The sequence below is a fragment of the Pipistrellus kuhlii genome, unplaced genomic scaffold, assembly GCF_014108245.1.
Source record: "Pipistrellus kuhlii isolate mPipKuh1 unplaced genomic scaffold, mPipKuh1.p scaffold_m20_p_18, whole genome shotgun sequence".
NCBI classification, from domain to species: domain Eukaryota; kingdom Metazoa; phylum Chordata; class Mammalia; order Chiroptera; family Vespertilionidae; genus Pipistrellus; species Pipistrellus kuhlii.
Window position 1 is genome coordinate 24687308 of NW_023425493.1, and position 15232 is coordinate 24702539.

The window sequence follows — 15232 nt, forward strand, 5'->3', positions numbered from 1 at the left end:
CAGGAACAGGCTGGCCCCAACTCCCCCTCCTCCCCCACATCTCCCCTGCCTCTGCCCTCACCCTGGCATTGGAGTGACCTCAGTTCTTGGCACCAGGGCCCTGGGCACCAGATGGCACCTGCCGACGGTCTCCTTTGTCTTGCTTTCCAGATACCCCCTCCCCATCAAGCTGTCCTCTCGCCGCCTCCTACTCTGGGGGTTGGCAGCGGGAAGGGTGGGCGTCTCTCGCCCCCTTGGCACTGTCCCCAGACCATAGGACTTCGGGGGCAACGGGGAGGATGGAGCCCGGGGAAGGGAAGGGGAACAGGGATTCGGAGGAGGAGCGAGTGGCAGGGGAGCACAGATGGAGGCAGCAGGATGGCCGGCGTGGATATAAAACGGCTTTATTTGGGAGCTCTGGTCTGTGAGGTTAGCAGACAGTACAGGGGTGGGGGGGCGTGAAGACCTGAGAGCTCGGCGGGGCTGTGCACAGGGAACAGGCCACTGACGTCTGGAGCCACAGGGCCGGGAGAATCCTGGAGCGGGGTGGGGAGCACCTCACCGGGACGCGAGCGAGCGAGGGCAGGGCTGGTGCTGGCCAAGGTCAGAGGCTGATGCAACAGGCCCTCTTCCCACCGGGGCCCGGCTCCTGGCCGGCCTGGGCACTGCCCAGGGTGATGGCATTGGTCCGGGTGCTGTTCTGCCTCTGCTTGGACACTTTTGCGAAAATCTCTGAGAGGGGAGAGGGGGGCGGTCAGTTCAGAAGCCCACACTCCCTGTGCTCGCACCACGTGCCCCTGTCTGAGGGGTGGTCGCCCTTAAGGGAGGTTTTGCTGAAAGGAAGTGGAGTTCCTGTCCTTCTACTTACCTGCATGGGGAAGGACCAGGATTCTGCTCCCGGTTCCTGCCCTAGCTCCAGGCAGCACTAGGGAATGTCTGAGGGGCAGGGGGAGGCTCTGAGGAGGCTGGGGACCCACAGGGGTGCTGAGGAACCAGCTGGGGTGGAGAGGGCTGGGTGTCTGCGTTCCTACCACTGCCTGTGGAAGCCCCGGGATTGGAATGGGGTGTCAAATGGAGGCGGGGACTCTAACCTTTCAGGACAGTTTCAAAGGCCAGCTCCACGTTCGTGGAATCCAAGGCTGAGGTCTCCAGGAATAGCAGCCCATTGTTTTCTGATAGGAAAGGAAACATGCCATTAATTGTGGGGTCAAAGGCAATAGGAACAATATTTATTGAATGCTTACTGTGTGCCAAACCCTTGGCATGGGTAGCTCATTTAATTGTGTTTTTTTTTTATTAATATGTTTTTATTGATTTCAGAGAGAGGAAGGGAGAGGGAGAATGGGGCAGAAACATCAATGATGAGAGAGAGTCATTGACTGGCTACCTCCTGCATGCCCCCGACTGGGGATTGAGTCTGCAACCTGGGCATGTGCCTGACATGGAATCTAACCATTACCTCCTGGTTTGGTTCAGTGGATAGAGCATTGGCCTGTGGAATGAGGGGTCCCAGATTCAATTCTGGCCGAGGGCGCATGCCCAGGGTTGAGGGCTTGGTCCCGAGTGGGGCGTGTGCAGGAGGCAGCCAATCAATGGTTCTCTCTTATCATTGATGTTTCGATCTCTCCCTCTCCCTTCCTCTCTGAAATCAATAAAAATATAATACAGCTGAAACCGGTTTGGCTCAGTAGTAGAGCGTCGGTCTGCAGACTGAAGGGTCCCAGGTTCGATTCTGGTCAAGGGCATGTACATTGGTTGCAGGCACATCCCCAGTGGGGGGGGTGCAGGAGGCGGCTGGTCGATGTTTCTCTATCATCGACGTTTCTAGCTCTCTATCTCTTTCCCTTCCTCTCTGTAAAAAATCAATAAAATATATTTAAAAAACATATATATATAATACAAAAAAAAATCAAAAGAAACATCAATGATGAGAGAGAATCATTGATTGGCTGCCTCCTGTGTGCTCCCCTACTGGGGATTTCATCCGCAAACTTGACTGGAATCGAACCCAAGACCCTTCAGTCTGCAGGTCAACACTCTATCCACTGAGCAAAACCAGCTAGGGCTGAGTGGTACAAATTAAAGTTGCATTGGACTGAGGAGTGAAAGCAGGAGGTTCAGACTTCTATTCCAAGATGACAGGAGAAAATATTACAAGAATACAGATTGCTCACATTTGTGGGTTAGGACACAGTCCTATCTGAGGGAGAATTTGAAGACTCGCAGAGGAAGTAAGTGATGAAATAAGGTCCTGGAGCAAGAGGGGGAGATGGGGAGATGAATAGAAACAAAAAAATGTGTTTCCTTTGCAGGAATTTTTTGTTTACCAACCTCAGTCATGTATAATAATTTCTGTGTCTATGCTTAGATAGGGCCTAACATCCGGGCTAACTTTAATAACCCCATCCTTAAAGAACATACAGTAGAACCTCGTTTCTCGGGCTTAATTCATTCTGGAAGAAGACCAAATCATTCTTTCCCATTAGAAATAGTGTAAATTGAATTAATCCATTCCAGACTCCCAAATGATTCCCTGATTTAACCTTTTTTTTTTTTTTTTTTTAATGTACAGGACATGTCTATTGTCCTGTTTAACCTACAAACACACACTTTAAGAACAAAAAGGACATGAAATGTAAATGAACATTAGCAAAAAGGAAAGGAAATGTACAATACAAAATGAAAATTTAACAATAATCATAAGCAGCAAAAAAAAACACAAAAATATTCACAGCACAATAGCCTGAGATTTTAACAATGGTAAACGGACTCGTATGCTGCATTCTCTCTGTTTGTCACCTGAGAAATGTGTGACTGATCATACAGGTATCAGCATGAAAGGGCTGTCAGGTTGAGAAGCGAATTGTTCAAGATGGGAGACGGTCAAGAAACGAGGTTCCACTGTAATCTCAGTGTGATGTATTCCGGTTCCAGTAAGGGATTAACATGTCACCCATGAAGGACAGCTCAAGGACACATTTCAAGAAAAACCATCTCAGTATTCCAGGAGAAATCAGAGATCCTAAGGTAAGTTCCTGAGAGGTCATCCGGTTCTATCCTTCGGATGATAAAAGAAACAACTAAAACCAGAGAGGTGATGTCCAAATTGACGTGGCTCTGTGGTGGCAGAGTCTCCACCTCAATGACCATAATCTAGGTTCCATGATCTTGTGGGGATTCAGAACGAGTCACCCTAAGACATGCCTTGTGGTATTTGAATTAGGGGCCTTGCCCATAATAAAAGATTGTCAAAGATAACCTGTTCCCCTAACTGGTTTGGTTGAGTGGATAGAGTATCGGCCTGCAGCCTGAATACTCCTGGGTTCGATTCTGGTCAAGGGCATGTACCTTGGTTGCGGATTCATCCCCAGTGGGGAGGGTGTGCAGGAAGCAGATGGATATTTCTCTCTCATCATTGTTTCTCTCTATCCCTCTCCCTTCCTCTCTATTAAAAATAAATAAATAAATAAATAAAATATATATTTTAAAAAAATAAACATAAAAAAAGATAAGTCTTTTGCCCTAGCTCTAGGGCAGAACAAACTTCTATTTACTAGGCATCTGCTCTCCTTATCCTGCAATGACCCTCTGAAGCCCTCAATGTGCGTTTCCTCATCCCTCGCTCAGAACGTCTTACATACCTCAGGCCCCTTTCTAGCTACGAACTGCCTGGGTCTCCGGCTGCCTCCCTCTCGCTCAGCCACAATCCCCACTGGTTTTTACAGCCCAACGTTGCGGGGACTTCTCTTCCCGACAATGGAATTCTGGGCGGTCGGACAAGTCCTTTTAGCACCTGCACCCCTCCTACAATCTCTGTGATTTCTTCTTTACTTCTCTAGTTGTAGAGCTTCCATTCAGCCAGCTTTCAGGCAGTTCCGAATGATGGCTGTTCTGTATTTTAGTTGTAGTTTTTTAAAAAATATATTCTATTGATTTTTTACAGAGAGGAAGGGATAGGGATAGAGAGTCAAAAACATCGATGAGAAACATCCATCAGCCTCCTCTTGTACACCCCCTACTCAAGGACACATCTCAGGCCCAGCAATCAAGGCATATGGCCCTGACAGGAATCGAACCTGGGACCCTTTAGTCCGCAGGCCGACGCTCTATCCACTGAGCCAAACCGGCTTCGGCCTAGTTGTAATTCTGATGTGGTTGTGGAAGGATGCAAGTACTGGTTTTACCTGCACAGCCATCTTGGTTCCTCCTTGAATCCCATCCCCTTTTACAGAAGAGGACGCTGGGCCCAGAAGCACAGAGGGAGTGTGAGAGAGCTTGCTCAGTGTCCCATGTGTAGTGACTGGCCCAGAGATGGCAGGCTGGGCTGTTGGGACTCCTGAGCCTACACACTGAACCACCGTGTCTTACTGCCTGGGAACCCCAGAGAACACCCGGGGAGAGTGTGGCTGGAGATAGTCCAGGGGAGGCCACCTGCCACACTTAGGATCTCTGAGCACGGCAAGGTGGGTGGTCTCAAAATCAACGACAGCCCGGCCAGTGCTCAGTGGTTGAGCGTCAGCCTATGAATCAGGAGGTCACAGTTTCAGTACCGGTCAGGGCAGGGGGGTGTTTGTGCAGTGTGGGGCGTGCAGGAGGCAGCTGGTCAATGATTCTCTCTCATCATGGATGTTTCTATCTTTCTCTTTCTCTCCTTTCCTGTCTGAAATCAATAAAAATATATTTAATAAATAAATAAATAAATAAATAAAACCAACTATAAATAACTACCCTTAAAAACGATCTCAAGGCAGGTGGTGGGACATCAAGGGTCACCGAGGGGAAGGGCAGACCCTGAAGAAGAGGGGATGAAGGTAGGAGGCCCAGGTGGGGGGAGGTTAGCCCAGGTCTTGGCAGGCTCTTACCGGCGAACATGCGGGCCTCGTCACTTGGCACCTCGCGGGCCTGGGTGAGGTCACTCTTGTTGCCCACGAGCATGACGACGATGGTGGCCTCGGCGTGGTCGTAGAGTTCCTTCAGCCAGCGCTCCACCACGGCGTAGGTGTGCTGCTTGGTGAGGTCAAACACCAGCAGGGCCCCCACCGCACCACGGTAGTACCTGGGTGGGGCAGACAGGCAAGGTCAAGGTGGTTGGGCCCAGCCTCAAGCCAAAAAGCTAGGAGGCGGGGAAATATGAAAACTGGAGTCTAGGGACGCACACCCAACAGGGCAGCTCAGGGCCCTGCTTCCTGACACCGAGAGCCTCAGGAATAGCGGTTGCGGAGGCTCCGCAGACCCCCTCCCTGCTCCACAACCACCGGCTCCCTCCGTCCCTCATGGCCGCTCTGCTTCCCCAGGTCCTTGGTTCTGGTTTTAGCCTCTGCTCTCCACCAGCGCATACCCAGGCCCCGTTCAAGTGTGTCTCCTGGATGCCCCACCTCTAAGACCTCCCTCAGATGGCTTCTGGACCCTCAGCACCCTCTTCTCTCTCACGGCCATCATTTTTCCAGGACCAGCGAAATGCCCGCCCCATGCAGCAGTCCCTGAGCTGAGCATCGAATGCATCCTTTGCAAGCGCTAAGAGTCCCTCCTGGAGCTTCTGCAGCCTGGTGGTGTCTAACTGAGGCTTGCAAGAGGTCAGGTGACCAGCCCAAGAGTGAAGTGTGTAACGGAAGCCCCTGACTGCAGCCTCCTGCCCTGGGCAGGTACTGCCCCCACCACACCTCCAAAGACCCCCTTTTTCGTATGCGGCCGGCACTGACTGGGAACACTCTGCGTTTGGCACCCTGAGTCTGTAAAATGCAGTGGAGGGGACCAGCCCTTCGCCTTGGTGGTTGGGTGTTAAAGGCTGCCGAGTGCAGAGCACTGAGCAGAAGTGAGGGAGCCCTCCCCCCCCGGAGCCTGCCCCCACCTCAGCTCGGCCTTGCTTTCACTTCCTTGAGCCTCAAGCTGGTCTTTGAACAGGAGCTGAGGAGGGAACCTTACGCCTAGGGTGCCTGGGGATTGGATACAACGCCCACGCGAAGTGCCTGTGTCTTCACGGGCACACAGCAAAGACTCCTGTGCTCAGTCCCAGTAGCCGGTCTCACCGTCTCCCGTCCCCGAACGTGGACTGCTCAGAGCTTTTAGGTCTCCACGCGCCCCGTGATCCCACCGGGAGGCACGCTGCCGAGTGCCCTTGCCTCCTCGCACCCGGAGGAGCCCCCTGGCCTCCCCGCACCCTCCCCCGGCGGCCCAGCCCGGCTCACGCGGAGGTGATGGCTCGGTACCGCTCCAGGCCGGCCGTGTCCCAGATCTGCGCCTTGACAGCGGCAGTGCCCAGCATGACCGTGCGGGTGGAGAACTCCACCCCGATGGTGGTGCGGCTGTCGTGGCTGAACTCGTTGCGAGTGAAGCGGGACAGCAGGTTGGTCTTCCCCACGCCGGACTCGCCGATGAGCACCACTGGAGGAGGGAGAGCCAGGGGGTGAGCTGAGCAGAGCTCCCAGCCTTCTGAGCCCGGAGGGTCTGCTCCTCAGAAAGCGAGGAGGACACACGGGGTCCTGGCAGAGACGGGGGCCTACAACTTCCCACACCGGGTATCGGGGCAGAAGGGCCCAAAACCAGACTCGGGTAAGGGGCTGGAATGGTTCCGGGCCTGGTCTGATGAGACAAGCCTGCAGCCAGCCTGCGGTTCTGGTGACGGGTGACGTCTGCGGGTGCACTCAGCCCCGATGGTGGCGCGGCTGTGTGTGTGTGTTGGTGTTCAGGGCTGGGGGGAGGGTAGCAGGGGTGTGAATGTGCACAGGGATGGTGGAGAGTCTGGGGAGGGTGCACATCCCTGGGTAGGGAGTGTGAGCACTGAGCCGAGGACAAGTGGGAGGGGTGTGTGTGTGGGGGAGGGTGTTTGTGCAGGAAGCATAGGTGGGACGAGAAGTGTGGGAGAAAGCTCAGCAGACAGCACCTTTGGGCCAGGGGGGAGGTCTGGAGGTGTGTGTGTGTGTGTGTGTAAAAAGTTAGGACCCAGTTGTCCCCACAGAGGGTCAGTCTTGCATGGGGCTAGGTGTTAGACCCTGTGTGTGTGACCTTCAACAAGTTACTGATTTCTCTGACCTTCTTGTTCACACTAAAAATAGGAATAACAGCCCTAACTGGTTTGGCTCAGTGGATAGAGCGTTGGCCTGCAGACTCAAGGGTCCCGGGTTTGATTTGGTCAAGGGCATGTACCTTGGTTGCGGGCACATCCCCAGTGGGAGGTGTGCAGGAGGCAGCTGATGGATGGTTCTCTCTCATCAATATTTCTAACTCTCTATCCCTCTCCCTTCCTCTCTGTAAAAAATCAATAAAATATATATTTTTTTAAATAGGAACAACAATGGTACGTATCTTATGAGTTATTGTAAGAAATAAATTAGATGTTGCCCAAGATATAGTGCGTGTGCAAAACTGTTACTTACTCTCATGACTGTTGGTGGGCCAGCCTTTTTACTTTTAGATTTTTAGGGACAAGGAGCCCCCAGAGGGTCCTGAGGAGCCTTTGGGCCAGAGGGCAGGGGCCAGGTCCAGACTCACCCCGCGGGCTGATGGGAGTCAGGCTCACAAATCGCACAGGCACTGCGCTAAGCATAAAGGATTACAGGAAGCCCCGGATGGTTCTAGAAAGTCATGGCAAGGGTGTATGTGTGTGTGTGTGTGTGTGTGTGTCCCCTATTGGGGACCCAGTCTACCCTCATCCCTCCCAGTGAGAGGGTGCAAGCCCTGTCCTTAGGCTCCAAAGGTGCTGAGGTCAAGGGCTTTGGAGTCAGACAGATTGGGGTTTGTGCTGACTTTGTGACCTTTTGTTAATCCTCACCCAAGGATACTTTTCCATCGATTCTTAGTGGAAGGAAGGGAGAGAAACATCAGTGTGAGAGAGACATATTTAATTGGTTGCTTTCTGCACATACCCCGACCAGGGGATCGAGCTTGCAATCGAGGCACGTGCCCTTGACCGGAATGGAACCCAGGACCCTTCAGTCCACAGGCCGACACTCTATCCACTGAGGCAAACCGGCCAGGGCACTTTGTGACCTTTTGTAAGCTACTTTGGTTCTCATCCATTGAAGTGTATGGAGTGCCTACTAAGTGCCCAGCACCGTCCTAGAGCATTTACATCTATTAACTCATGTAACCCTCACCACACTGCCGTGAAGCAAGTACCATTACTGCGATCGTCGCATTTTTACAGAGAAAGGAGGCACTTGGGGGGTTAAATCACTTGAACAGGACAACACAGCCAGTGTGGCAAACACAGGTGTGCTGCCCAGATGTGCCTTCCAGGAAGGACTTACCCCAGCGGCAGGGAGTGCCCTCAGCGGACAGCCCCCAGCTGTCTGCTCCTTCTGCATCTGCCTCCGTGCAGAGGGCAGCCTCCCTGATCGATCTGCCTCTCCCGGGCGGGCTGCACCCAGTGCCCAACAAGGCAGGGTATCAGCGCCCCCGCCTTAGGCCAGGGCTGTGACCCTGCCTTGCAGTTTAACTCTCTGCCCAATCCTCTCTCTCCGCGCCCCCCCCCCCCCTCCTTCCAATGGTGTTGATCCATATGAACATCTTTCAGGGCAAACTTCTGAGTGGCTGCTTCTGGAGGCCCAGCCTGCAGCAAGGAGTGAGCGGCAGGGCTGAGATTTGAACTCTCTGTCTGGCGCCTGACCATGATGCTTTCAAAATCAAAGAACTATGGGGGGCCAAAACCAGTTTGGCTCTGTGGATAGAGCATCGGCCTGCGGACTGAAAGGTCCCAGGTTCAATTCCTGTCAAGGGCATGTACCTTGGTTGTGGGCGCGTCCCCAGTAGGGGGTGTGCAAGAGGCAGCTGATAGATGATTCTCTCTCATCCATGTTTCTCACTCTCTATCCCTCTCTCTTCCTCTCTGTACAAAATCAATAAAATATATATTTTTAAAAAGAACTTTGAGGGGTTGTTACAGTGATTAATAAGCTAGTGGCTGGCACGCAGGAAGGGCTACATAAATGGCAGGTAGTTACCAGTAGTATTCGTGCCCCAAACTCTTGCTAGCTCTGACCGGGTCTCCTCTTCCTGGGAAAGACGACCGGCTCCCCAGCTCCCGGGAAAAAGGCAGCTGGGAGAGACCCAGGAAGAGACCAGCAGAGGCAGCCCTTCCTGTGGTTTTTACATCTCTTACCAGGACCCCCTCGCTCTCACTCGGTCTCCCCTTCCTGGGAAAGAAGCTGGGAGTACGGGTTCGCCTGTGTCCCAAGTGAGGGTGGGGCTGCGGCTGGGAGAGGCAGTGGGCGGGGTGGCTGGACAGGGAGTCAGAGCGCTGCCAGTCCACCCTGCTCTGAAGGAGGGGTGGAGGTGAAGGGCTGTGGGGCTGGGGGACACTACGGGGGCCAAACACAGGAGTTTAGAATAAAGAGCTCGTTTCCTGTACATCTCCCCAGAACGATGGCTTTTCCCTCTTCAGTCTGCCTGTTCCTCCCTCCCTCCCTCTCTCCAGGAGTGAAGTCCTCTCAGCAGTCTGACCTCCACCCCTCATGCTGCAGGGGATGACTATTCCTAGGGACTTGGCCTCAGATTAAGAAGGGGGCAGAGGAGCCTAACTCGGCACTCTGAGAGAGAGCAACCCCATTCATTATTTACAGCCCCAGGGCATTCTGGCAGCCCTCAGGCTTCTGCCACAGGAACCAGACCCTCCCCCAGCCCTGCAGCTTTATTGCTCATCCAAAGGAACCATAAGCCCTAGGGGGTCCGGGTAAGAGATTAAAAAACAAAACACAAAAAAAACACAGCAACAAACCCACAGGAGGGACTGCCTCTGCTGGTCTCTTTCTGGGTCTCTCCCAGGCTCCCTCTTTCGTTATGAACCCCAACTTACCCTTAAAGACGAAGTTATAATCCTCCTCGGTTCCGTTCCCCATGTCGGCTCCGCATGGAGGGCGCAGGTGGCCTCGGGGGCAAGGGGCAGAGGGGACGGGTCTGTGCGTTGCCTCGATGCCCTCAGCCCTCAGCTCTGAAGAGACCGGGATCTAGCCCTTCTCTCATTGGAGGTGAAGAAACGTCTGCAGCCAGAGGGACTGGGACTCACGCTGAGGCGAGGCCGGGCAGGCTCACCTCTGCAGGTGGAGGTGCCTGAGGAAGCTGAGCGAGGAACAGGAAGAGCAGGCCGGCTGGGACCTGGGCCCCGGTGGGTGGAGACGGTGACGTCAGACAGGTTAGACAGGTTGGGTGTCTGCTCTCGCCCGGCCCGGGCTCCTGCAATTAGGTGAACAGGCTCCGGAGGGTGACCGACCGTAGGGGAAGCTGGGACGGGGCCTTCGGAGAGCCAGCTGAGGACTGAGTGCATGTTGTTCGGCTCCTGGGACCTGTGGCCAAGACGGGTCCAGCTGCCAGTGAGAACCGGTCCCTCAGGGAGCAGAAACCTACTTGGCCTCCTCTTCTTCCTTCAGAGCCTCCGGTGGGGGAGGGGGGCCGCTGGGGGCACCGGAGGAACGGTGACAGGATGGCCATGACCCTGCAGAGCTCTCGGAGCTGCCTCTTGGGTGCAGCACACTCTGCCCCTCCCTGAGAGCCTGGGAGCGGCAGCATTTCTCACTCTGGGTGGAGCTGGAACCTGCCGCCTACCTACTTTCTTAGGAAGAGTGCCTTCCTGGAGCACAGGGGGACGGCTGGCCGCTCCCCGCCCAGACCGGCTCCAAGAGCGCTGGGTAGGGGGGCACCTGGGGCAGAAACAGCCAGGCAGGGTGAGGGGTCTGGGTACAGGGGCAGGATCTGGAGATGAGTTTCTTCAGATCACTGCCTAGGACCTTTGGCCTCAAAACAAGCCAACCCGCCTGCAAAGGGCTTCGGGATCTGCAGGTCTGGGTAAGCGTGTGAATGTCTGAGAGAAGAAGAACCCAGGGGTGGCCCCCTCCCAGCCTAAGGGTCGGAAAGGCACCCTACCAACGTCGGGACTGAAGGACACTGAGCTCTCAGGCCCCATGTTATTTTTGTCCAGCATGCCCCCCACTGGCCCCTGCTCCTGGAGCTCCCTTCCAAGGTGCTGCCAATCAGGTGGGTAGAATGCTGCTCCGAGTGGTCGAGAGGTCCCTCCCCGTCCCAGCTTCCACACTGGCTGCTGGAGGCCCTGGTGGGTGAGCAGGTGGGCATCTGTTTACGGGCCAAGGAGAATCCCGTAAGCCATCCCCGCTCCTTCCATCTCCCGGCTCCATCCAGCCGAGACCCACGCACCAGGAGTCGCTGGTTTGTTTCCTGGTCAAGGCACATGCCCAGGCCGGCCGAGGCTCAATTCCCAGCAGGGGGCGTGCAGGAGGCAACCAATCCATGTTTCTTTCTCATCGATGTTCCTATCGCTCTCTCCCACTCCCTTCCTCTCTAAAGTCAATAAAAACATTTTAAAAAAATACACATGACAGGAGTGAAATTTATTCTTGGAAAAAACAAAGTCCCCTTCTTCCCCCCACAGTCCAGGAAGGGGTCCCCAGGGGCCTTGCCCCTCCAAATAGTCATCTCTCTCGTCTGGCTCCTACTTCCATCAGTGCCCTTACGATGCTGCTACTTGGGTGAGGGGCTCCTCCAGGTACTGCACCAAGGCCTGGGCCTGCGAGAGGGGAAGGAGAAATCAGTGCCACACAGGGCCTGCCAGGAGAGGGGTCCCAAACCCAGGCAGACTCCCGATGCCGAGAACCCAGCCCCTAGCCCACCACAAGGACTGGGTGACGTGAGGGGGGGAGGGGGTAGGCGTGGTGATGAAGAACAAAGGCCAGGCCTAGGGTGGAGAGGGATGAGCACATACACACCTTCGCCTTGAGCATTCCGAAGCCAACAGTCTCCTTGGCGTACATGCACAGCAGAAGGTTGGCCACGCGGGTGATGGCGACGCGGCCCTCCTGGTGGGGTGACATCACAGGATGGGACATTCTGCTTGGCACCCTTCGCTCCCTCTTTCCTCAAGGAGTCCTCTTGAGAGAGACTCTATCCTCTTTCACAGCCCTGGCCACAGGGTCCTACACTCAGATCAGCCGTAGCACAGCTACCTACGGACCGAGTTACCCTGGGAAACTAACCTCTCAGAAGCTCAGGTTCTCTTTCTGTAGCCAGCGGCTGAGGGTGCTAGTACACAGGAAGGAGTTTGGGATCTGCAGAGGGCGATCCCAATGCATGATGCCATTATTATGGGTTCACCCCCAACACACTGTAAGGGGCTTGAAAGCAGTAATCCAACGTATTTTTCCTCTTTCCCCATAGCAATGTTTTTCAGACTGTAGGTCTGACCCCAGAGTTAAGATCAATATTAAAAGATAAAGGAAGCCTGGCAGGCATGGTTCAGTGGTGGAAGGTTGACCTCTGAACTAGGAGGTCACAGTTCCATTCCTGGTGAGGGCATATGCCTCCGTTTCAGGCGCGACCCCCAGTGGGGGGGATGCAGGAGGCATCCAGTCAATGATTTTTTTCTCATAATTGATATTTCTATCTCTCTCTCCCTCTTTCTTCCTCTCTGAATTAAATAAAATTATTAAAAAAAAAAAAGAAAGAAAAAGAAGAGAAATTAAGTGCATTGCATGTAGTAAGGGGAGTACTGTTTCATGAGACCTGTTTTTGGGGGGTATATGTGTGTACCACGCTCTGACTTAAAATGTGTTTCCTATGGCTGGGTTGTGGCCAAACGTTTAAAAGTGATTGCCGCCCTGACTAATTTGGCTCAGTGCTGACTGAAGGGTCCCGGGTTCAATTCCAGTCAAGGGCATGTACCTTGGTTGCGGGCACATCCCCAGTAGGGGTTGTGCAGGAGGCAGCTGATCGATGTTTCTAACTCTCTATCCTTCTCCCTTCCTCTCTGTAAAAAATTAACAACATATGCTTAAAAATAAAAGCAACTGCCTTATAGCACCAACTCTAGGACAGGTACCCAGTAGGAGTCATTAGTTGAACTGAAATGCATCCGTGGTTGGGCAGGGGGTGAGAGAGAGGTAGGCAGCTGAGTTACAGTGGAAATCCTTTACTCCTGGGGCCTTTTCAGTCTGGCTCAGCTAACCCTCCCTCGGTAACCGCCGTGTGCTGGGAGTCGGGTGCTGCACCCCTGCTCCTCCGGCCTCACCTCCTAACAGCGTCTCCCAGTCTCAGGCCACCCCACCCACATCGGCCTGTGTGATCTTCCACCCGGCCCCATTTTGCCTCACGGTTTTTGTACCTGCTGTTCTGTCAGAACTGTTTCCCCCTACACAGCCACATGGCTTGCCAACTGCCTTCAAATCTATGATAAAATGTCACTTTTTCAGGGAGATGGTCCCTGGCCCATGTCCCCCTCTATCTCACTTCCTTGCTTCATTTTTCCCCATAGCATTTTCAATAACCAATGCACCGCATACTTTTTAAACTTACACATTTTACAAAACATATTGACAAACTTAGTTTACGAAACATACACATTTTGCTTATTTTAAGACATAAAACTGTAAACAGCTTTTGTCTGTCTGCTTGCTTCTTCCCCCCGTCCTGAGAACACTGCAGGTATTTGTTGACTGAACAAAAGTGAGTCATAGCTTCTGTTTCCAAGAAGCTCACAACTTCCCTTATGAACTTGAGAATGACCACTTCCCTTTTCTGGACTTCATCTCCTTTCTCTGTAAAACGAAGGGATTAGACAAGGGTTTGGAGACTCTCAATGAATCTGGGATGCCAACACTTGGTGTGCACCTCACTCTAGAGTTTCTATCTCCACTCTTATTTGGTCTTCACAACAACCCTGTGAGTTGGTGGGGGGCGAGGGGAGTGGGGGGGGGGTTAGGTAAGGAAGGGAGGCTCAAAGAGGTTAAATAATTTAAGCAAAGTTCCACAGATGGTAAGTGGCTGGCTGAGACCACAACTCCAGGAAGATGCTGGATCCAGGACTCCTTCCTCACCACTTGATGCATAAGACCCTGCCTATTATAAACGCTGCTGGTGCTACATCTTAGCAATCGTCCATAGATCCCAACCATCCAGGATGGGGTACAGGTCACCCCCGGGGATCCCCTTTGGGGACCAGAGGAAGTGGCTCCTCTCTCCATACCATGCAGTCCATGAGGATGAATTTGAGATTGTCTTCATTAAATGCTTGATTCCCGTTGCGGTCGTAAGCGGCCCAGATGTTGCTGGCGATGGCTGCGGTGACCCGTGCGTCAGTGTCCCCGTAACCAGAGTAGGCCAGTAGAGATCCCTCGTTATTCAGCAGCCTGGAGGACAGGGAGGGACAGCGACGTGCTCAGTATGGGGAGTGAAAGGCATGGGTTCCCATCACAGTCCCCGCCACTGACGCTTCTAGAAAGCAAGGGTCCGGGCTGAGTGTGTCCTGGACTGTGACCCAAGCTCCCAGCATGGCAATTTCCATCTTCCTGAGGGGCCCTCCATGCCAGCTGCCCTAGCTGCTGCCCTTTCCCTTCCCTGAGATCCTTCCCCTCGCCATCGGAGCCTCCCTCAGAGAGCCGCGCGCTGCCCCACTCCGGTGCTCGCCACTAGGTCCTCGGCCCACACTCACAAGGTGCTCTGGACACCTCCAGTGTTGGCTTGGCTTAGCACCTGGGTCAGAGCCTTGGGCCGCAGCATGCCAGCGATTCCTAAGCCTGGACTCTCGCACCTAGAGACCCTCGAATTGCCTCCTGTGGGGCTCCGCCAGCCGCTTCCGGTACTGCCCTGCTCCAAAGCGCTCTGGGAATTGTAGTTTCCCGGCCTTGCTGCATGGTTCTGGGCCCACCCCGCCCCGCCCCGCCGCGGGCGCCACTGGGAATTGTAGTTCCTTGAGGCCTCGCGAGGCACCCTGGGAACGATAGTTCGCCTTTCCACGGAGACCAAACGGTTATGGGGGACGCGGGGGGAGAGGGGCGTGAAAGGACCGTGGCGGTATCGGAAGACCATTGAACTCCTTCGGGAGAGAGAAAAGTTATCATGTTCGCTTCATAATCCACGAGCCAGCAATTTTTTAAAAAAATCCCTATATGTGTCAGGCTCACCTTTGGTTATTTTCAAAGTGATTTTTGCCTTGTGCACCATCCTATGATAAGGGGTAAGGGATACTGAGGACGCCGAGGCTCGGGAGGGTCACGCGGGCAAAGCCCTTTTCTCGGGAACCTGAACTGAGAGAGATTTTGGGGGGACGCGCCGAAGGGGAGGAGGTCAGCCTCCCGGGGCAGAGGCCCCGGGCCCAGGAAGGACTTGGGTTTCCCGAGAAGGGACGGCCAGCTTCCGCCCGGAGCGGAGAGAAGGAGGCGACACAGAGAGCCCTTTGTCCCGCCGCGGGCATGGCCTGCCGGGCGCAGGGGCAGCGGTGGCCGGACGGGCTGCGGCGGGGTTCGCGCCTCCGATG

At 54.2% G+C, this 15232-nt stretch overlaps 2 protein-coding genes across 3 annotated transcripts; both read right to left on the reverse strand.

The window, feature by feature from the left end:
- Positions 1-367: 367 nt before the first annotated feature.
- On the reverse strand, positions 368-10351 carry RAB25 (RAB25, member RAS oncogene family). Of its 2 annotated transcripts, none has more exons than XM_045583305.1 (5): positions 10006-10351; positions 6186-6360; positions 4842-5035; positions 1071-1151; positions 368-711 (listed from the first exon to the last, which is right to left on the reverse strand). In XM_045583305.1, exons 1-5 carry the CDS (start codon positions 10235-10237, stop codon positions 584-586), a joined length of 810 nt encoding a protein of 269 aa, XP_045439261.1. In that variant the 5' UTR covers positions 10238-10351; the 3' UTR covers positions 368-583. The 2 variants fall into 2 exon arrangements, with proteins under 2 accessions (XP_045439261.1, XP_036298172.1); XM_036442279.2 differs by having other exon boundaries at positions 6165-6360; positions 9770-10066.
- Positions 10352-11294: 943 nt separating this feature from the next.
- Positions 11295-14582, reverse strand: LAMTOR2 (late endosomal/lysosomal adaptor, MAPK and MTOR activator 2). Its single transcript, XM_036442277.2, has 4 exons — positions 14408-14582; positions 13943-14105; positions 11691-11780; positions 11295-11491 (listed from the first exon to the last, which is right to left on the reverse strand). Exons 1-4 carry the CDS (start codon positions 14473-14475, stop codon positions 11435-11437), a joined length of 378 nt encoding a protein of 125 aa, XP_036298170.1. The 5' UTR covers positions 14476-14582; the 3' UTR covers positions 11295-11434.
- Between the last annotated feature and the right edge of the window lie 650 nt (positions 14583-15232).

Coding starts and splice junctions, on each gene's coding strand:
- RAB25 (XM_045583305.1), bottom strand. CDS start 10,237: ATGCACTCAGTCCTCAGCTGGCTCTCCGAAGGCCCCGTCCCAGCTTCC. Junction 6,361..10,005: donor AGGCACCTCCACCTGCAGAG/GTGAGCCTGCCC, acceptor TCCCTCCTCCAG/TGGTGCTCATCGGCGAGTCC. Junction 1,152..4,841: donor CGAGGCCCGCATGTTCGCCG/GTAAGAGCCTGC, acceptor CTTTCCTATCAG/AAAACAATGGGCTGCTATTC.
- LAMTOR2 (XM_036442277.2), bottom strand. CDS start 14,475: ATGCTGCGGCCCAAGGCTCTGACCCAGGTGCTAAGCCAAGCCAACACT. Junction 14,106..14,407: donor GGAGGTGTCCAGAGCACCTT/GTGAGTGTGGGC, acceptor CCTGTCCTCCAG/GCTGCTGAATAACGAGGGAT. Junction 11,781..13,942: donor TCATCCTCATGGACTGCATG/GTATGGAGAGAG, acceptor TCACCCCACCAG/GAGGGCCGCGTCGCCATCAC.